General features: G+C 36.8%; 1 protein-coding gene across 2 annotated transcripts in view; it reads right to left on the bottom strand.

Moving 5' to 3' along the window:
* Positions 1-5,162: 5,162 nt before the first annotated feature.
* Positions 5,163-22,793, bottom strand: part of CDKL5 (cyclin dependent kinase like 5) — a 266,772-nt gene continuing 249,141 nt past the window's right edge. For both annotated transcript variants that reach the window (XM_027835406.1, XM_027835407.1), the window contains exons 17-18: positions 13,973-14,092; positions 5,163-12,038 (exon numbers count right to left, since the gene is read on the bottom strand). In XM_027835406.1, coding sequence (XP_027691207.1) covers positions 11,646-12,038; positions 13,973-14,092 — 513 coding nt within the window. In that variant the 3' untranslated portion in view covers positions 5,163-11,645. The remainder of the gene's footprint in view (positions 12,039-13,972; positions 14,093-22,793) is intronic.

Genomic DNA, 22,793 nt, shown 5'->3' with positions numbered 1-22,793 from the left:
CATTGCAAAAGAGCAACATAGGACAAGATTAGACAGATCAAAAATGGTCTTTCAGAAGAAAAATGAATAAGTACACTGCTAGGTAGAAGTGTTGAATTTTGCAAAGTCTGTTAGATATCAAAACCCCTCGCCTATATTTCTTTTGAACTTTTCATCTTGAAAAAAAACAAAAACAAAGGAATAGCATTTTACAAGTGGTTTAGATTTCACAAGACACCTGTCTCCTGCAACTGGGACCTACTAAAACATGGAGGAAAGCACTTTTCCCAAAGCCAGTTTCTTGAGGAAAGGATACATTAACAATTTATCTGTTGAAATCTTTCCTTGGGTGTCAGTAATCTGAGGAAAAGTGTAATGCCAGTGGGGTCATAAGTTGCCTGAGGGTGTAGGCTTTCTTTTAATAAACTACCAAATTAAAAACCAGCACAAATCTTGTGAACCTGCAGTTCAGGTTAGGGTGATAGCTTACCAGTCATCTCACAGTTATCCACTGAGTGAGGGCGATTATTTTTTCTTCAGTTGTGTTCTAAAACTATTTTAGTCTCAAAATGCATGCAGTGACATTTAGATGGCATAGATATGTGTGTGAGTAAGTAATGGCACATTCATACTTGTAGTTCTGTGAAATAAAGGGTTTGGCCCTATTTCTTGGCTCAGAATCATTCTAATGAATCTGATCATTCTTTTGCTTGGCTTTCCTGAGTGGAGATAAATCAAATGAGGGCTCACTCTCATTCTACAATCCAATTTGTACCACCATGCTGGTAGTAGTTCTTTACTCTGTTACACAGGGAATCACTCCAAGATCATGGATCAAGATCTAGCCTGCTGCTTTGCTTAGGGGACAATATTTAGTTCCGGAGACAAAAGGGACCCCACAAAGTGTTAGGAGGGCTGCAGAAAATTAGAGGAAGAATTGGGCTCTGAGGACCAGTACATACCTGAAATGAGAATCTTTTCTCTAGGCTGATAATTCATATGATTCACCACCACCAACAAAATGTATGAAAGTAGACTATCTTCCCTCATGTAAGAAGTGGCTTTTCATATGCTACTTTAGCTTTAAATGACCTATTTAATTGGGCAGCTAGGTGGTACAAAGGATACAGTGCCAAGCCTGGAATCAGGAACACTCATCTTCATGAGTTTAAATCTGGCCTCAGACACTTACAAGCTGTGTGGCCCTGGGCAAGTCCCTTTGCTTCCGCTTCCTCACTGTAAAATGAGCTGGAGGGGCAGCTAGGTGGTGCAGTGGATAGAGCACCGGCCCTGGATTCAGGAGGACCTGAGTTCAAATTCAGCCTCGGGCACATTAACACATTACTAGCTGTGAGACCCTGGGCAAGTCACTTAACCCCATTGCCTAGCCCCCCCCCCCAAAAAAAAGATGAGCTGGAAAAGGAAATGGCAAACCTCTCCAGTATCTTTGCCAAGAAAACTCCAAATGGCATCACAAAGAGTAGGACATGACTGAACAATAGCAACAACCTTTAATTGATGACATGCTCTATGATACTGGCAGGATCTTATCAGCAATTTGAGCAGACAATACCCCTTGGGGTGAATTCAGAGACGATGGTCATAGGATCATAGTTTTAAAGCTAGAAGGTATGTCAGAGGCCATCAAATCTAATCCCCTTATTTTACAGATAAGGAAACTGAGGCACAGAAGTTATGTATGTCCAGGGTGATAGTAAGTGTCTAAGGTAGGATTTGAATCCAGGTCCTCCTAATACCAAATCCAATGTCCTATCCATGTTTCCATAATGCCTTTCAAGGGAGCACTGCCCTTGGACAGCATTTCCTCTTAAAATTATACAGTTTTGTCCATTTCATTATTTTACCTAGGACTGGCCCTGGGTGGAGTTCTGCCCTTTCTTAGTCAAAATTGGCCAGGCCTAGCAGCATGGCACATCAGAAGAAACTAATTTTGAAGTTTATCAGAAGATCTGAGTTTCAATTCCGGTCTTATTTGCTCTAGACTTTAGTTTCCTTATCTACAAAATGAGGAGACTGGACTCAGTGATCTCTTGGCCACATTGACTCACACTAATTCATCTCCCTTAAGTGAATTCTTTTCCACAGGATAAAAAGGAAGAGGACACAAGATCAGAGAATAATAGACAAACCTAGAGGGAATCTCAGAGGTCTAACCCCATGGAATTAATATGAACAATACCTTGAAATCATAAAATCACAGAGCCAGAAAGAACTTTAGAAGCATTGAGTTTCTAAGCCAGGCGTGGGGAACCTGTGACCCTGAGGCCCATGTGGCCCTCTAGGTCCTCAAGTGCAGCCCTTTGACTGAATCCAAACTTCATAGAACAAATCCCTACAAAGATCCTTGCTGTAAGTCCTCATTTTACAGATCAGAACAATGAGGTCCAGAAAGGTTGACAGTCATACAAGTAGAACATAGTAGAGTTGGGATTTTAACCCAAGTCCTCTGACTCCGAATCAAGTGGTTTTGGTTTTGCCTACCCCTTCATTCTCAGGCACCTTCTCCTCATATCATTGTACCCATTTCTTAGGAACCTTAAAAATGTTTTTAAGCTTATATTATTTTTGTTTAGTCATTTTTCAGTCATATCTGACTCTTCATGATCCCATTTGGGTTTTCTTGGCAAAGATATTAGAGCGGGTTGCTAATTTCCTTTTCCAGCTCATTTTACGGATGAGGAAACTGAGGCAAACAGGGTTAAGTGACATGCCCCAGGTCATATAGCTGGTAAAAGTCTGAGGCCAGATTTGAACTCAAGAAGACGAGACTTTTTGACTCCAGGTCTAGCATTCTACCCACTGCACCACCTAGCTTTCCTATATTTATAATTGCCTTCTAATTACCCTGCTGTTCGTTTGAATTGGGTGTTAGGATTCTCCAGTCACAGACTTCAGTCTCCTCTTAATGAGGGTTGCTAAAATCCATCTCTGGCTTTAGTACAAATGGACAAATGTGCACCATCACGGACAATACAACTGACAAAACTTACTAGAAAAAGGAACTGAACTTTTCGTCTGCCACAGGAGTATACAGAATCCTAAATATTGTCTTAAGAGCTGAAAGAGGTCTTAGAGATCACTTAAACCACTCCCTCATCTTGTGGAGGAATGACTAGAGAAATCTTTTCATCAGACAGAGAGACAAATAGAGAATTTCATGTGAGGAAAACAAAAACAAAAACAAAAACAGGTAAGAGAGTGCAAGGGCAAAGCGTTCACACAGAACCTGAACGGAGTTTGTTTTCTGCCTTAAGTGGGGGCCTCTAAGGTTACTTTCATTTCTAAGATCCTGATTCTATTATTATTTGTAGTTAAAATTAATTGCACTGATATTTTAAAAAGCCCTTTTTCTGTAAGTAATTTATGATGGCATGTTAGCTTATCCAAACGTAAGATTAATTTTAAAACATAACCAAAACACATACTTTTAAGTAATAAAATTTAGTCTAGTAGAATACTGAAATATAATCTACATGTATGTGCACATGACCATATAGCTATTACATGAAATATATCTACAATTTTAATTTCTAATTCCATCTTCTTTGTCATAGAAGCTCTTCATTTTAAAAAATTACTTTGGAAAAAAAAAACCTCAGCTCCTTATCTTTTATTTAGCATGTTTCCTTTCATTTTTAGGAACACTAATCTGATCCCTAATCTAAATTTACAATAAAAGAATTTAGCTATTACATGAAAAATGTCACATTCAATATACTCCTATGACTTCCTAATAAAATTATTCACAAAAGCTTATGCAAATTCTAAAACAAGAGGGCTTCTACCATTGCTATGTCTATTTTTCCTATGCATGTTTTTACATATGTAATGTAATAGGAACACATTTAATTAGCACAATGTTGTTCACAGTCCTGTACCTTGCAAAACTTGAAGTGAGGCTTTAAGTTGATGCAAACCAACCAGAGGCAGTTTTAGAGAAACAAATGGGAAGGAAAGGAAGATTATTATTTTAGCTGTGATTCCCAGTTAAGGGTCACCAACATGTCCATTGTTCATTAACCTTCCCATCCTGTTCTTTCCCAGAGTTTCAAGTTCCACTTTTGTCACCTTTCCAGAATGGTTAGTGGCTTGTTTTTGAACAAAATATTCTCAGTCTGTCACTTCCACTTCTAAAACAGGATGAGAAAACATGAAATCTTTTAAGCATTTGAGAAGAAAAGGTATTATAGAAATTTGAGGTGACAGTGCTAATAGCTGCAATTTAATCCAACTACACTCGAAGTCACTATTTAAGTCAACATAATTTCCTTTCTGATGTGTTAACTTTCTTCTTCATTCCTACCTCTCAGCTATGTGCTAAGTTAACCTTTGTTTCTACACTAGAAATCTCATCATGGAAACCTTTGCACACATCTTTGTGTAGAACAAAACCTTTATGTAAAGCAGAGGAAAATCTGTTTTTGGTTAATGTGTGCTGTCAGTATAAATTAATATAGATAAAATATTACATAAATGCCTAATTAACTTGTTATATATACCAAATTATACTTCATGGAGAGCTATTGTAATCGCCTGTCCTACATTAGACTCAGTGAACTATTTTGTATAATTTTGTCTTCAAAACTGAACAGAAGTTATTCTGAATTAACTTCTTCCCTCTCACAAATCTATATACCCATAATCTTTAATACTGAGAATTGGGGTTGAGGATATTATGGTGAATCGGGTTTAGACTGAGGTCTGGTATTAGCAATGGCACTGGGTTGGTACTTTTTCTAGTTAAATCAGTAACTGCCTCAGGTACTTGAGAGTTTACTAATTTTCAAGTGTATCATACTCATACTTAAGAGCAACTTAAAGTGTGCCAAGCTTCTGGGGTATGGAGATGTTTTGAAAATGAAAACACTAATACTATCAATATCAGATTTTTTTGCATTCACTGAGATTAATTTCTGTCCCTTGCATTGATTTCCCCTTCAAGGGCACATTTTCCTTTGTCATAATGGCTGGAATTTAAATGAACTACTTTTCAATGAAGAAATAAAAATAAGCCACATGCTATCATAAAGAGGAATTCAATGCTGATGGCTTGCATGGCTTTGGAGTTATAGCAATCTGGACAACATTGTTTTTCTAGTGCAAAATCTGCATTTTATTAAAGACGTATTTTTGGAAGATCCATTCAAAAATACATTGTGCTTAGTAAAAATTAACCATTTTCATGCTGATAATTAAGGTTACCATGGGATAAATATTTTTATAATATTTACAGCAACAATAGAAATTTTACAGTAGTTAGAATGGAATACATGCCAGAAAAAACTTGATAAGGTGTACCAACACATGATAGAAAGCTTTATAAACACTTTACAAATGGTTTATTAACTTGTGAAGTATTTTAATATTCAACATGTCAAAGTCAGTTTGGACTCAAGGATTAAAAAGATTAATACCCCATCACCTCCTTTCCACAGTAAAAAGTACATGGTTATGATTATAAAGTATGTGCGTTTAAGAATTTCTAGTAATTCTTTACCCATAAATGTGGATGTTATATCACATCATTTTGGCTTAGCCTTATCTTCTTGTTTGGTCAAAAACAAATCAAAATTAAAAAAACCCCAACAACTAAGTTCTCAAGTTCACCCTGAGCCATATTTTTGTTTTCCCACAGACACTATATTACTCCTATTGGGGACTGAAAAAGTTCTGAAATTTCTCCTAAATATAAAAGACCTGTTCTGAAATTCCCAATGGCATAAAGCAATTCTTAGAGATAGTATTTTTGGATGTCTGTTTCAGTTGGGTTTACTTGTTCTAGTTAATCCAAATTTATGGGTGAAAAATTCTTTCACTCCATCAACCAGCCTGACTCAAATAAGACTAAGAACTGACCCCCCCCCCCAAAAAAAACCACCCAATTAAAAAAGGGCCAAGGGAAGGGAAAAATAACAAATCAACCACAAGGGATTTTACATCTTTAATGAAAACTGTCAAAATAAAGACAAAACTTTGCTATCCATTTTTTAAGTATCTTCTAAGTTTACATGGAGAGCTTTATTCTGCAGAAGTGAACATTTTTCTCTGTTCTCATGATTCTGATCGCTTTGACAAGCTGGACCCTCTGGTAAACCAGGCAAAAAGCATCCTGTATGTTTATATATACACCATCTCACCTACCTTTTGTATTCCTAAGGCTCTTTTTATTTGAAATGAAGCAAAGCACCATGACAAGTTGGTCCTCGTGCTGAAATGAAACTAGTCACAACTTCCTGAAGAAAGGTGATTAACTTAAAACCAAAGGAAGTCCTGAGGAAATCTTAATACAACGGTCTATGGATACAACAAATAGGGTGGATGGAGTAACATATAAGGCCTCTTTCTCCTGGATGTGTTGGAACAGAAGCAAACAAGGCAACTTTAAATCTGAATACTACAAAGAGATTGATTTAATGGGGCTAAAAAAGAAAGGACTCCAGACCCTGCAGAAAAGACAAGGAGGGGCCAGAAGTTAATACAGTATCATATTAATACAGCTCAGTTCTATTAGCCCTGAAAATCTAAAGTGGTGAATATCTTTTCCAGCAAATAAAACAAAAAATCCCAAACTTAACAAGTAAATCTATGGGAAAATAAGCCACATTTTTGATGACACTTTGTATTCTATAGCAAACACACCAGTAAACTGACTGACTCGTGGAAATTAAACAAACATCAGAAATGAGTCTCACAATCAACTTTAATATATCACAGGATGATAAACAGAACTTTAGAGAAAAGGTATTTATGTAGTGGCTGATTGTTGTTCCATGCGTGTCCATGAGCCTAGGGACCTTTACAGTTATAGTCCATAAAAGCATTGAAAAATAAACAGAAACTCAATGCATTACCTACCCTTTCTACTAGGATCATGGTTGTACCTACAAAGACAAGTGGCCCAGTTATAACCTGATATTTCTTGCATTTGCTCATCATTTCAGGACCAAAAATTTTTGAGAGTCAGCACCAGGATTTCCAGGACTACCACTGGAGAAGTGGATACTCTTAAAACAAACTAACTACCCATCCTCAGAGATACACTTCCAAAGACCCTATTCTTACCTACAGAGCTGTATAAACAGCCCCAGTATAGCCTCAACATTCCTTTCTTTTACATCAAAGAGAATTTATATCACAGGACAGTTCCCTTTGCTCATGCATTGATTCATGCAGAAAAAAAAAGTGTGAATGCACATGCTCATCTTCATGTATGTAAAGTAATATATATGTAATGTTCTCATGTCATAAAGGAGTGTGGGTTTTTGTGTAGTTTAGTAATGGTGTTAAACATCCATCCATGTTGAAGATGATGGCCCTCCAGATATAAAATTAGTAGTCTCAGGAGAGTGTATCTGGACCAGGATAATACAGATTTTAACTGTATTAGGGTTATAGGAACAGATCTGAGAAAGTTGCCACTATCTCTTCCTTTAAGGATCCTGGTATATGGGTACCAGCAGAATTCTGATTACTAAAATTAGATCTTTCCAGAAACTTGAAAAGAATTCGTACTTAATTTTTTTAAAAAAGTTGTATCTGGGACAATCTGTATGTGGCTGGAAAAAAACTTTTTTCTGAAGTTACAGAATGGTAGATACCATGATATTAAAGAAGCAATGTTAAGTAGGAAGAATGAGAAAACTTTTTTTTTCCTCTAGGAGACACCACTTATTTTCAGGTTATGAAGATACTGAATTGGCTACCTTGAGTTTGTACTACCATGACATATATTTTTCCATTATATTTGTTACTATAAACTAACCAGCAGAACTCTAAGCTTAGAATATTCTGCTAGACGGTAAGGAGTTAGAACCTAGAGCATGTTTTATAAATATTTCACCATGGCAAATATAGGCACAAATACTTCTAAAATAAACATACCACCAGCACACTTTAGGTTCCAAACTGCTTGGCATATGACATTTTTCTTTTATAACTAGGAAGAAGCATGAATTACCAAGACTATTGTGCTCTGTAAATTTTTGCTAAAATCTACAGGTCCCCTATAGCAACAGGTGCAAATCAAAACAAAATTCCAAGTTGCTGTTTGCTCTCAAATCAGCTGGCTGCATGAAAAACTTGCTGGAAGAACTAACCTGAAATTTCAAGCTTAAAATATCTCAGAGGTCACTTAGGTCCATCTCTCCCAAAATACATACCTACCCTTCTAACAGGCAGAAAACAGCACTGAGGAGTAAAAGGAGAGGCTTTATCCAAGGATTCAACTGGAAGCAGTGTTAGCCCCCTAAACCCATGTCATCAATTCCAAAACTTAGGGAAGAGGGTCAACTTGGCAAATCCAGTTTGTGAGCTGGTCCAAGTGACTTGGGAACTCTGTAAGCACAATACCTCACTATGCTCCTAGGCTCCAAGTGCTATTCAACAACACTTGGGACAAGCCTCAAAGATCTGAGAGAGTGAAGTACAATCTGAATCTCTCACAGAGAAAATGGTAATGATGGTTAAAAATAAAGGTGGACAAGAGAAAGGATTCCATAAGTGCCTAAAAACTTATTTTCCCTAATGTAAAGGGTAATTCTGGAAATTGTATCAGTGACTTTAAACTTCAATGGATCTAGACAGCTTAGGGTATGTAAACATGCCTTAGTATTCCTTTTAAGCCTTAATTAAGTTAGTTCATTCTTAGAAGGTCTACGGTACTTAATAAGCATGTGGATGGCACACACTCTCCAACACACATTAAGCTAATCAATTTCTGTAGTTCTCTCTCTAGCATATTTTTTTCAGGAATGACAGGTCACTGTTGACTCAGGAAGAAGCCTTTGAGAGAAGGAGCAACAGACCATACTCTGGGAAAAGCAACAGCTCCAAGCTAAGACATGTTTGAAACCAACCAGATGTGTGAGAAAACTTGATTGTCCCTTCTATGAGTAGGAAGAAAATGATAAGCCATCAATTCAATTTAGAGATCACATCTAGGATCAATGAAAAATTTCAAAGATGAGAAGAGAGGCTAAAGATTTATTTCCAAAATGCTATTGATAGTGGACCTGTTTTCTGGTTCAGATCTAGGAATATACACAAGAAGATTGATTACTCTGAAAACTTAAGACCCTGCTTCAGAAAATAACCAACATAAATACTCCCATATATAAGACACCAGCAGTATAAAGCATGGGTGAACAGGAAATGGTTCCCTCCCTAATCCAAGTGCCAAAGGCACTTCTACAATCCCTTCTATGCTGAACATTTAAGGAAGGTGGTCAGAAGGGTTGTAGCCCTATTGTCAAAGTGTTGAACATGCAGGCTTCCACTGTCACAGGCACTCAGATAAATGCTGTTAGATTTTTAATTCTCACATAGGACAGAGTAGTTCTGAAGGAAAAATTCTGTTCAAGACAATGCAGGGCCAGCTGAAACGTCCTGAACTGGAGGAAGAGAGAAAATCTAACAATTAAAAAATAAACAAAAAGCACAGCTTGTTAAATCATTAGTGGATTTCAAACCAAATAGCTTCAATGATAATATCAAGCCCACCTTAAGTTTTTCTTTAGTGTCCAATATATTTATTGAAAATGAAACAAAAAGCACCAATGAGTTCTACATATAGTCTATACACATGAAATCATAATATAAATAAGAATGCAATATACACACAATCTAACATTTCAGAGAGTCTTGGAGAAGGAGAGCCTCCTTTTTTGTATTGTGCATAATCATTAGGGTTACCAGTTTTTCAAAATCCTGAAGAAAACTGTAGCCAGAGCAGTTCAGTTTATTACATTTTTCATCTGTCATAGCTGATGTGGGATCTGATGTGCTCAGAACTCTGGTAGGAATAAACCCTGACAAAGCCACACCCTTTGGGGATTAGTGGGGAGACAAACATACTCTCTTCTCTTTAAAAGTGAACCCTGGGGGTGAAAAAATGTGTGTGTATGAGGGGGAAATCTTCAAAAGGGGTGCCAACTGGGTACTTCCAAAATTGAGGACTGTGGACAGGTGAATGTGTTTAGGTGAAGCAGGACAAAATACACATAAAGCACAATCACTGGCTACTGTCACACAAGGGTCAAAGGGCTCAATGACATCTGTGAGTGACTTGGGAATGAAAGGAGATGAATGACAAGAAAAAGTGGTATTGTTCTGACACTATATTTGCTATACTTAAACGCCACCATATTGTGGGAAATTTGGAAAAGTCCCTGAAGCCAGAGTCAATGGTAACCTAACTGGAAATGATATTCTAATGAGACCCTAGAGGAAAATGGGGCATGTGACAATTTTCTCTATAATTAGAATATAACTATAACTGTTTCCGAAGCCTTAAAATTTATTCAAAAATAGCAACCAAAAAAGCACAGCAGCATTTTAAATCAGAATACTACATTAATGTACTCTGTCTAGTTACCCAATACAATACAAATGAATAATACACCTAAGCATAAAGCTGATATGTCATGATTTGCAGTCTATCTTATATAAATTCACAACTTTGAAATTACACTTACAAATCATGTTGGATTTCTTTGGTCTACACCCCATAATATTCCATGGAAGAGCATCTGTTTTTAGTTGTGGTTTTTAAGGGGCACTTTCTCTGTACCAAGAAATGTAAGTGATACCAAACACAAAGGGGAGCTAATCATGCATGGACTGGAAAAAAAAACAAAAACAAAAACAGCCTGAGGTCTTCCTTACAATACAGCTAGCTGGGCAGTCCCTCATCCTTTTTTTGTTTTCCTTCTAGCAGGGCTAGAAATACATGGCACACATTTTGCTGCTACTGATCATGCCTTGAGGGCTGCACTCTTACAGGTGAGCAGGATTCATACTGTTACAGTCACACATAGCCACAATTCAACTCCCTTTTATTACAAGTATAATACTGCACTTTATATCACAAATGTATAAAAATATGGCAGATAGTGTCATAACAATACTTTCTTTAAATGAAGATATTTATAAAACAGACAGGTATTTACCATATATATTTATAGATAGAATACTCCTGATGCAATATATAAATGTTACTGTTTAGTTTTTATAGAAACTACTGTAGCTGTCGCACTGCTTCACAATGTTTCAAACAGCTCAAAATAACTTTATATTGTAACATAAAAGGTATGATTATAACAATACAATATTAGTTAATAATAAATAAATGTTACAAACCTATCAAATATGGAAGTTAAAAAAAAACAAATTTAAGACATACAATTCGACTTCTGACCCTTGAAAGAAAGGGATAGGCTTGGATTACATAAATCCCACATTTCAACTAGGCAGAAAGTATGTGGTAAGGACATAGGTTGAGACACTTAATTTTTCCATCCCTTGAAGTGCCAAGGCATGCTTTAGCTTCCCAGCTTCACCAGGGAGCACACTAAAGCTGGAATGTGAGGGAGGGGTGAGAGGCAGGGGGAGAGAACCAGGCAACTTCTTCCTGAACTCTATCAAGGGAGACTTCTGGTGACTGGCAATCAGAAATTCAGCTCATTTACTACACGATCCCTGACGACTAATATGGTGCTCAACGATGCAGCTCCACATACACAATATTGCACACCTTTATAAGGCTGAAAATACTGGTTTACCACTCTTGGCCCTATCTACCCCACCCCTTCCTCCCCACCCCTCTTCCCAGGGAGCTGGCTTTTTCCTCCCTATCCCCTGGAGCATAATTACAAGGCTGTCTCTTTTAAATCATTCAGATTTGGCATCCGTGATCGATTTGTTCTGTTATATGTGTGCCCATTTGGCCCACTCTTAGAACCCAGCTGTTCAGAGTAGGAAGGCCCCTCGTTAGCACTCCTGCTCACAGGGGATACATGCCAGCCTGGGTCTATCTGACCCGGCAGCTGAAGTGTCGGCCTGGCCTTTGGAGTGGCCTCAGCTCGGACGTTGCTGCTGCTGCTGCTGCTAGACGCTTGGCTCATAGGGTGAATCCGCACTTCCGAAAAGGAACTTTTGGCTTGCTGACTTGGTAAGGCCTGAAAGCGGGGATCCGAGGAAACGGGATGGTTTGAGGCGGAAGAGAGATGTAACAGCTTACGGAGTGATTTTAATGGCTGACTCTGAAAGAAAGAGAACTGGGTATGGGATTTGGTGGACATTCTAAAGCTAGGAGAGAACTTGGTGTTGCCTAGTGTAAAAAAAAAAATCATGAAAGGTATTGTTCTTCTTTTGAGATCCATTATAAGGATACATATGTAACAAAAGGCTGAAGGTCCAAGCTCTTATTTTTCTAACAATTTCATAACAGTTCCACTAAAAACAAACAAACAAACAAACAAACAAACAAACAAAAAGAAATCTTTATCCTAGTCTTTAACAATTGGCTTGAACCTTGATTCTACAAAATATGACAATGGCCCTTTTGTACACAGTTTTTTTAAAGAGTGGGCTTTATTAAACCATAGGAAATCAAATTAGAAAAATCAAAAGACAAAATAAATTAATGCAAGGCCCTCTTCAGCTTCCAGGATGGAGTCTCCAACTCCTTTTTGGAGCTTGGTTGGTACATATCTGTGTATATTTTGTCACACACACACACACACACACACACACACCCCCACTACACTCTCTGAGAACAAGGGATGTTTCACTTCTGGATATACCCTCAGTGGCTCTATAAGAGTGCCTGGGGCACAGCAGACACTTTGCTGAACAGAACCAGTTACACCCATTGACCACCTCATGGAGTCTGCCAAAACCTCTGACATTTATCTCTCTATTCATTCTATTTTTTATTCTGAGTTTAACAAACATCAAATAAAATGGGCATTTTCATATACATAGCAAAATAGAAAAGGAGGGTTGTACATAAAACAGAATTTATATCAGGTACAACTTTCTTTTCTTTTAAAATATATAATAAATTGAACAAGTAAATTTCAAAGCTGTCCTGCTTGTCTGTGCTGGCCTTCCTTCTGATCTTTTCAATTTAAAGAACATGCTTCAATGATCCTTTTTTCTTTAGTTTTTCTTCTTTTTTGGGGGGGGCAGGCAGAGGGAGACTATCCTATTCCCAATCCTCCTCTTTCTACTAGCACTTCCTCTCACCACTGGAAAATAAAACAAAATCCTTGAAACAAATACGAACAGTCAAAATTGGCCACGTCCAAAAATGTTCGTCTTATTCTACATCTTGACTCTGTCTCCCCTTGTCAGGAGGCGGGCAGCATGCTTCAACATTTGACCTCTGGAATCATGATTGGTCATTGCATCACCTTGAGTTCTTAAATCTTTCAAAGGTGTTTGAAAAAAGATATTGTTATCGAATAAATTATTCTCCTGGTTCTGCTTGTTTCACTCTGCATCAGTTCATACAAATCTTCTCAGGTTTTTCTGAAATAGTCCGTATAGTCATTTCTTATAATACAATAATATCCAATTACATTAATTTACCCATAAGTTGCTCAATCATTCCCCAATTGATAGGCACCATCTTAGTTTTCAGTTCTTTGCTATATCAAAAAGAGCTGCTATATTTTTAAACATGTGGGTCCTTTCAGTTTTTCTTTGATCTCTTTGGACGTAAAGATCTAGTGATGGTACAAGTAGGACAAAGAATATGCAGAATTTAGTGACTTTTGGGGCATGAAAACCAACTGCTTCTCAAAATGGCTGGGACTTACAGATCCACTAATAGTAGATTACTTTGTCTGCTCTGCTATAGATCCTCCTACAATTATCATTTTCCTTTTTTTTTCCCTTGCTATTCTAATGGGAGTGAGATAGATCCTTAGAGTTGCTTTAATTTGTAATACTCTAATTATTTATAATTTGGAACATTTTTTCTTATAGTTGCTGATAACTTGGATTTAATTCACTTGAAAACTACCTATTCATAGCCAGAGATTTTCTGTCAGACTGTAATGTTGCTGCTCCTATATTGGTGTATCTTTGCCTAACTCTGGCACTTTAACACACACAGCCCTTCCCAATGTAAGACAGCAAACCATTCCCAGATGTAGCACATCAAGATAAGTGGGCATCATCCACTTACATGAACTTGAAGATCTGAGATCTTCTCGGGATGCCATTCCTTCGGCCGGCTGCTTTGGTGATTAGTCGAATGAATGGCTTTCTGTAATGCCAGAAGATCCTGACCATCTGTATTGGGCACCTACAAAAGAATATAAGAGGAAATTTAACTTATTCCAATGTATCTAGTTATGTAATTGATTATTCCTAAGGAGCTCCCTCCCCCTAAAAAACTAAACCCTAACAATCCAAAACTAAAACCCAAAATACTACTGCAATGTGTATGTCTGTCTGTGTATGTATGTATACACACATATATGAACATATATATGTGTGTGTATTTTTTATGAGTGTGCTCACCAGTTAAATGAGACTGCCCTCTTAACATAGTTACCCCTCCATAAGGAAAAACCAGCAGATGTCATGCAGCTTTGTTAAAACTTCTACCCTTAAAGCATTCCCATGCTGTTAGTTTAGTCACTGTAAGAAAGAGCAGTTAAATCAATCTACACAAAAAATTACAATATATTATCCTCATTCAATAGCATTCCATACTGTAGTTAGGTTATGAACCAGTTCAATAAAACCAAAACATTGGCCTGGTAGGAAATAAAGCAAAACACTGAATTTTAGGAAGGCAGAGGAGTCTAGTGTCAGCTGTTATTGCTGCCAAAATGGCAGAGAACCATACCCTAGTAAGTACTGGTCAAAGTATTCCTCCATGGGGTACCATGAGGACAGTGAAGAAACTGGAGATTTGTTTCACTAATTTCATAAAACTAAGATTTGTTTTTATTAACAATTCAGCAAATGGAGAGTGACTAATGTCAAATTCAGAGTAAATACCCTGGTGCTAAAAGTAGGTCACTAGCAAAAAATGGAGCAAGCCAGAAAAAGAGCACAAAATCACCATAAGTTTGTTTTTTGTGAAGTTCTCAATTCTTCTCCATTTTATGCATTAAACTTTGTTTTAGAGCAATAAACTGCAAACCAAGTATTAACAGACCATGTCCAGGAGCCCCCAAAATAATTACTGATTAGGAATACTGATCTAACTTTTAATACGTGATAAGTGATCTTATGAATGCTGTCTTCCAGCATTGCCTATCAACTTGTTTTCATATTGCTTTTTGATAATCTTTAGATTTAAGCTTCATCTTCCTTATTATACTTATTCGAACATGCCAGAGTGCTCAATAATTTGGATCTAGTGAATTTATGGAACTGGCTCAAAATACTTAACTAGCATAAAGAGAATATGACCCCATGAAAATAAAAGACATGCTGTTGTCATCAGTAAAACAAGTTTACTGGAGCAGGTTTCAGTGCTACAGTACTTAAAAATGGATACCATAGGTAGAGTGACTACAGGAAGCTTTTTCAAAGAAGAACTATGCTTTAAAGGATTCTTTGAATTAAAAAGAGGAAAGAGGGATTTCTTGATGCTTGGATTCTCCCCGTTGGTGGATTCTGTCTGCAACATAAGATACAAATAAACTAATTGCAAAAATAGTGCTTTATGCAAAATGACCTGTCTTTGAAAGCACTGGTACAAATATGTATTTTGACGTTAACAGTAAATGTCATAATTCTCACATTATGCTTTCAAGACAAGATCAATTTTATTTCTGTTGTGAACAAGGACGTCTATAATGGAAGTTTACGGTATCAAGAAACCTTTTCTAATTATGTAAAGAATATATGGCAACATAAAACTGTAACAGGAGCATCCAGATTAAATGTCCAATAAGTTCATAAAATTTGTATTCAATAGCAAAAATACGATTATTACAAAAGAACTGCTTTTATATAGTTATAGACAAGCTAGACCCTTTTCTGGACCTCCTTAGAAGATAGGAATGTAACACTTAGAAACAATCTACCATTGGCAGAGCGGGTTAAAAAATATACTATAGTAGTTCTACATGAATAGTAGTTCTATCACTTAAGCAGAAAAATATCATCTAGAAAATACATACCATTCAGTAATAATGAGTAAGAAATTTCCCTTTTTATGCCTATAAATATTTACCTAGTGAAAAAATACCTGGCCCAATTCAGAAGATTGTATTTCCCCTAGTCCTTTATTTTTAAATACTATTTAAAAGCCAAATATTCTAATTAGTCAAGATAACAAATCTTGATAACAAATATAATGACAAAGCTAACCAAATCAGCATATGCTAGGAAGGCTTGGTGAATGTTTTCTCTCTATACAACTGAAGCCACATGTCTAAAAGTAGTTCTCAGATTGACTCACTTTGAGAGATGCAGGATTGCACTTTCTTTGAAATATCTCCATTATCACATTTAGAAAACTGTGTGAAAGGGCAGTGGAGGCATCTTTGAACTTGCAAATTAACTTAAGACTGTCACAGAGATTTTCACATTTAAACTATAGATGGTATACTGACTCGTATAGTGTAACACACACACACACACACACACACACACGTAATCTATGTACCTCATATCAAACAGGATACAATAAACACAAGAGGTCTATAGCATTCTATAACCAGTCTATGTTGTGCATCAACATTTTTATCTGCTTGAATTTTGTGTACTGCCCCTAGTGGGGAAAATGTACGCTGTTCTGAATTCTAGTGGTTTATGCTTCCAGGTATAAAGCCCAGTAGCCAAATGATGCCCATTTGCTTGTTCTTGATAGAGTCAATACAAATACCTGACTTAAGACCATATTAACTTGCGGGCTTCCTGGGAGCAGGAATTGTCTTCTACCTTTCTTTGTAACCTCAGCACTCATGATGATGCCTCACACATAGCAGACACTTAATAAATACTTACTGACTGACAATGACTTGACTGACGATAATTTAGGTTAATTCAAGCAGCCTATAGAAATTTTGCTTCAGCATTAATATCCTTTTTAATTTGGTCAGTAAACCAGAACAGCAATATAAAATATTTTTTTAAAATAAATTTGGAAAAGAGAGGCGGGCTGACATAGTAGAGTCAGAAAGACCTGGTTTCAAGGCCTGTCTTGGAAACATGCTATCTGTATGACTATGGGCAAAGTTGCTCATGCTTTCAGTTCACTCAGAAAATTCAAAAATTCTAAGTTGATGGCTATTCTTCACTGGTGGGAAGAGTTTCCAAACAGGTAGTTCCCTAACCAATGAAGACACAGATGTGTGCCAAATAAAAATTAAAAACACAGAATCTTGAATAGGGGATTATTATTGGCACTAATAATAACACCTCACATGTATGTAACATTCATAAAACTGCTGAGCATCTTCCAACAATCCTATGAGGAAGTTAGGGTATTATTAATACCCATTTTATATATAAGGAAGTTAAGTGACTTGCCCATCATAAGGCATCAAGAAGGTATTTTATGTGAATCCAGACCAAGGTCTTGTGACTTCAAGTACATTGTTTGGTCTCCTAAGCCTCCTCAGTCATGCTGTTTCTAAAGGAACTAAGCTTTTTACAGGTATGTTTTTACAACTAAATTTTAAAAATTCAAATGGAATCAATAAAAATAAGTGAACTGGTATTATAAAACCTAAAGAAAATGCCAAATTATTCATAGAAAACTTTCTACTGGATCAAGTTTTCCCAGCAAGTAAAGTTGGACATCTCTTTAATATAAATGCTAATCAGATATTTGCTATTTGAATCAGATCTTGAATATTAAAATGACCTAATAAAATCAATCATCTTCTATTTTGTAATATATCGTATATGTTGTCTCTTGAACTAAACAGTAATATCTTTGAGGAAAAGACCATGTATATTACAATGAAAACAGTACTGAATCTGATGTCACAGTACCTGTTCCTTGCTACCTGGACAACCTCAGGCAAGTCATTACAAAATGATGAGGACTGGACTAGATGACAGCTAAGGTTCCTTCCAATTCTAAAGCAATGAACCTATGATCTTCATATTTCATTGTCTGGTAAAATACATTCTACACACCCAAAACTTCTTATATGCTTGTGGAAATGAAACAAAAAATTACAGGCTTCTACTCCTGGGCCATCACTGTGCTAGTTGCTTTAAGCTTAATATTGGTTAAAAAAAATACACAGACCCCAAGTGTCAAAAGTGAAACATGGCACACTACATATTTCAGTTTCTTGAAGCATGATACTTTCTTTTGATTGCCCTCTGCATACTCCCAACCTCTCTCTAATACAAAATTTGAAATAAGAATTGCAGTGAATAGAAGGAGCTATTAATCCATTTTCTTTCTCTCTTTCTTCCTTCCTTTCTTCCCTTCTACTGGAATTGTCACTTTGTAAGTTAATTTGAATCATGCCTAACTTTGGGTTTCTCTTGTTTAAATGAAATTCTTCTAAGGTCATAGGGCCCATTTTTGTGAAATACTGAATTACTTAACATTCAAACATTTGAGTATGTATGTGTGTGTATGTGTATGTTTATTGCATCAAGCAATTATTTTATAGATTCTATGAATATATTAAAATTATTTCAATAATTTGTGTACTGTGTACACAGGAGACACAGGAATAAATTAATTGTTTCTGTTGAATCTCTGTGAAGAGAACACATCATTATAATCTAAATTATGGCTCTTTGGTTAATAAGAATGCATTAGATATAAAATATTTTAGAGTAACACTTTCAGAAAACAAAGTTTAACATGGGTAATATACAAAGCAACTTAACAGATTTCACATTCTGAGAAAGCTACTCTAAAATACTGCATATTGAAGCACTCCTATTTTGATACTTTGGTCACAAAGCTATGATTTCATTAGTGGGGATACTCCCTTCATTGATGCAGATGGCAATGTTTTTGTGTGTAGCCACAGATTTCCTCAACACCTCTCAAAAAGCAAACCCCAAACACCTAGTAGAGTCATCAGGTAATGAGCCTTTCTGCACTTGCTGGCTGGGCTGGTCTTTGTAAGACAGAAATATAATCCATTGCTGAGCCTACTCCTCAAGTAGGACTTTCTAGAGCTCCCTTTGGCACAGTTTTCAAAAACCCACAGTTACTTCCACATCATGATGAGAAATTAGAGTAGAACTTCAGGAGAGGACATACTTTAATTCATTAACACTGAGAGCATGTAAGGAAGCACTCTGGTACTCTTTGGAGAGGTAAAGAAAAGAGTTGGTTTACTATATGCTTAAAGACAACCAGAAAATTGATTTCATGGAAAAGTCATCTCATAAAGCAGTATTCTTGACGAACATTTGCAAGAAGGCTACCATAGAAACAGCTGTAGCTTGTGCACTGTCAGTTGCAGAGAATTAAGAGATAGAAAAATCCTATGAAGAAATCAAAATACCTCCCCCCCAGATTAATTCAACATACATTTTAATACTTTGTGACTGGAATACTAAGTTGGTAATAAGTAAGGATGTCCACACTCCTTACCAAGGCTAACCCTCTCTACCTATTTAAGCAATCTCATTCCATCCCACATCCTGCAACAGATTCTGTTATTCACACTCCTTCATTTATTTTCAATTTCTCCCTGGCTCATTTCTACAGCCGACAAACATGCCCTCCTCCATTCTCAAAAAACTTGATCCTTCCACCCACACCCACTATAGTCCTCTATCTCCTCTGCCCTTTGTAGCTAAACTCCTCAAAAAGGCTGTCTATAGTAGATGCCTTCACTTCCTCTCCTCTCACTCTCTTTTTAACTCCTTACAATCTGGTTTCCACTGAAACCGCTCTTTCTAATAATGTTGCTAATGATCTCTTAGTTGCTTTTCTCAATTCTCATTTTCCTTGACTTCTCTGCAGACTTTGACACTGGTGATCACTCTCTTTGATTAATTCTCTCTGTCTCTCTCTGTTTTTGGGGTACCATTCTCTTGTGGTTTTCCTTTTACCTATCTGAACATTCCTCAGTTTCCTTTGATGAATCATCTTCTGGATCGTGTCCTTTAACAGGAGGGCCCTGTTGCCTTCTCCCTCTATGTTACTTTACTTGGTGATCTCATCAATTCCCAGGGATTTAACTGTCTTCATTATATTGATGAATTTATACTGATGAATATCAAATCTACTTATTTCACCCTAAACTCTGCTGACCATCAATCTCACATCTCCAACCACTTTTTAGACATCTCAAACTAGATATCCAATAGACATTTTCAACTCCTTATGTCCAAAACAGAACTCATTTATTTTTCACTCCAAGCCCTCCCTCACTTCCCTATTACTATAGAGGACAACACCATCCTCCCAGTCCCTCAGGCTCACATGCTTGGAGTCACCTTGGATTCCTCACTATCTCTCATCCTCCATACCCTAGCTGTCCCAAGGCCAGTTGATTTCACTTTTGCAACATCTCTCAAATATGCCCCACTTCTCTCCTCTGACACTACCATCATTATGGTACAGGTCTTCATCACCTCATTCCTAGACTACTTCAATAGCTACTGGTGGGTCTGAAGTCTCTCCCTACTACAATCCATCCTCCATTCAGCCACCAGTGATTTTCTTAAAGCACAGATCAAAACATGTTACATACCACACACTGATCCCCCAACTCAATAAACTCCAGTGGAGTCTAATCACTTCCAGGAGCAAATGCAAAAAGCTCCATTTGGCATTCAGAGTCCTTCATAACCCAGCCCTTCCTACCTTCCAGTCTTCTTACATCCTACTCCCTAACATGTACTCTTTGATCCAGTGACACTGGCCTCCTGCCTGTTCCATGAGGAAGACATTCAGGTAACCTCTCAGCTCCATTCATTTTCTTTCTTTTTTTAAAAAATGACTTTTTAAAAATTTATGATTTACTTTTAATATTCTTTTCTTTTTAAATTTTGAGTTCCAAATTCTCTCCCTCCCTCCTCCACCCACTAATAGGGTAAGCAATATATCAGTTACACATGTGAAATCATGCAAAATATATTTCTATATTAATCATATTTCAAAACAAAGCAAGAAAGAGAAAGTGAGAAAATTATACTTCTTGCACTCAGAATTCATCAGTTCTCTGTATGGAGCTGGATAGCATTTTTTCATCCTGAGTCCTTCAGAACTGTCTTGGATCATTGTATTAATCAGAATAGCCAAGTCTTTCACAGTTGATCAGAATTACAACATTGGTGTTACTGTGCACAATGATCTCCTGGTTCTTCTCACTTCACTTTACATCATGTCGTGCCATGTTTTTTTTCTGAAACCACCACCCTTGTGTGGTGAGCACAATAGTACTCCAACACAATTAACATGCCACAACTTGCTCAGCTATTCCCCAAATAGTGAGCATCCTCTCAATTTTCAATTCTTTGCCACCACAAAAAGAGCTGCTATAAATACTTTTGTACATATGGGTCCCTTTTTATTTTCTTTGATCTCTTTGGTATACAGAGCTAGCAGTGATATTGCTGAGTCAAAGGGAATGCACAGTTTATAACCCTTTGGGTGTAGTTCCAAATTATTTTCCATTATCTTCTGTTTCTCTCTCTCTTTTTATCCTGTCTTTCCTCAAAAAGTCTATTTTTGCTTCTAACCATACCTCCCTTAATCTGTTCTCCCCTTTGTCCCCCCTCCTCTCTGCCCCCAGGTCCTCTTATCCCCTTCCCCTCTTATTTCCCTCCTGGGTAAGTTATATTTCTATGCACAACAGAGTGTGTATTTTTCCTTCTCTGAACCAATTCCAATGAGAGTGAGGTTCAAGCGTTGCTTGCCGTCCCACACCATTTTCCCTTATATTGTAGAAGCTTTTCCTTGCAAACTTCTTTTATGTGAGAAATTTTTTCCCATTCTACTTCTCCCTTTCCCCTTCTCCCAGGTGCATCCCTCTTTCTCACCCCTTCACTTTTTTTGAGATCATTCCAACATAACTGACATACATCCACATCCTCTGTCTGTATAAACTCTTTTTAACTGCCCTAATAACGATAAATGTTCTCAGGAGTTCCATGTATCATCTTACCATACAGAAATGCAAACAGTTTAACCTTACTGAGTCTCTTATGATTACTCTTTCATGTTTACCTTTTTATGCTTCTCTTGAGTTTTCTGTATGAATGGCAAATTTTCAATTCAGCTCTGGCCTTTCCATCAGGAATGCTTGAAAGTCCTCTATTTCAATAAATATCCATGATTTCCCCTGGAGAATTATACTCAGTTTTGCTGAGTAGATGATTCTCAGCTGTAATTCATGCTCCTTTGCCTTCCAGAATATTATATACTATGATCTCTCCTCCTTTAACGTGGAAGCTGCTAAATCTTGGGTGACCATGACTATGGCTCCATGATATCTGAATTGTTTCTTTCCGACTTCTTGAAGTATTTTCTCTTTGACTTGGGAGTTCTGGAATTTAGTTATAATATTCTTGGGAGTTTTCATTTTGGGATCTCTTTTAGGAGGTAATTGGTAGGTTCTTTCAATTCCTATTTTGCACTCTGGATATAAATATATCAGGGCAATTTTCCTTGATAATTTCTTGAAATATGATGTCTAGGCTCTTTATTTGATTATGGTTTTACATAGTCCGACAATTCTTAAATTCTCTCTCCTTGATCTACCTTCCAAGTCAGTTACTTTTCAAATGAGATACCTTTTTTCTTCTATTTTTTCATTCTTTTGACTTTATTTTATTGTTTGTTGATGTCTCATGGAGTCACTGCTTCCACTTGTCCAATTCTAACTTTTGAGAAATTATTTTCTTCAGTGAGTTTTTGTACCTCTTTTTTCATTTGGCCAATTTTGCTTTTAAATGAGTTCTTTTCCTTCAGTAAATTTTTGTATCTCCTTTTCCATTTGACTTATTTTACTTTTTAAGTTCTTTTCCTCAGTGAATTTTTTCTACTTTCTTTTCCATTTGACCTATTCTGTTTTTCAAGGAGTTCTTTTCTTCAGTGAATTTTT

Source organism: Vombatus ursinus, unplaced genomic scaffold (assembly GCF_900497805.2).
Source record: "Vombatus ursinus unplaced genomic scaffold, bare-nosed wombat genome assembly UNPS02014814.1, whole genome shotgun sequence".
Classification (NCBI taxonomy): domain Eukaryota; kingdom Metazoa; phylum Chordata; class Mammalia; order Diprotodontia; family Vombatidae; genus Vombatus; species Vombatus ursinus.
Note: the sequence above shows the minus strand (reverse complement) of the source record. Positions and strands in the feature narration are given on the sequence as shown.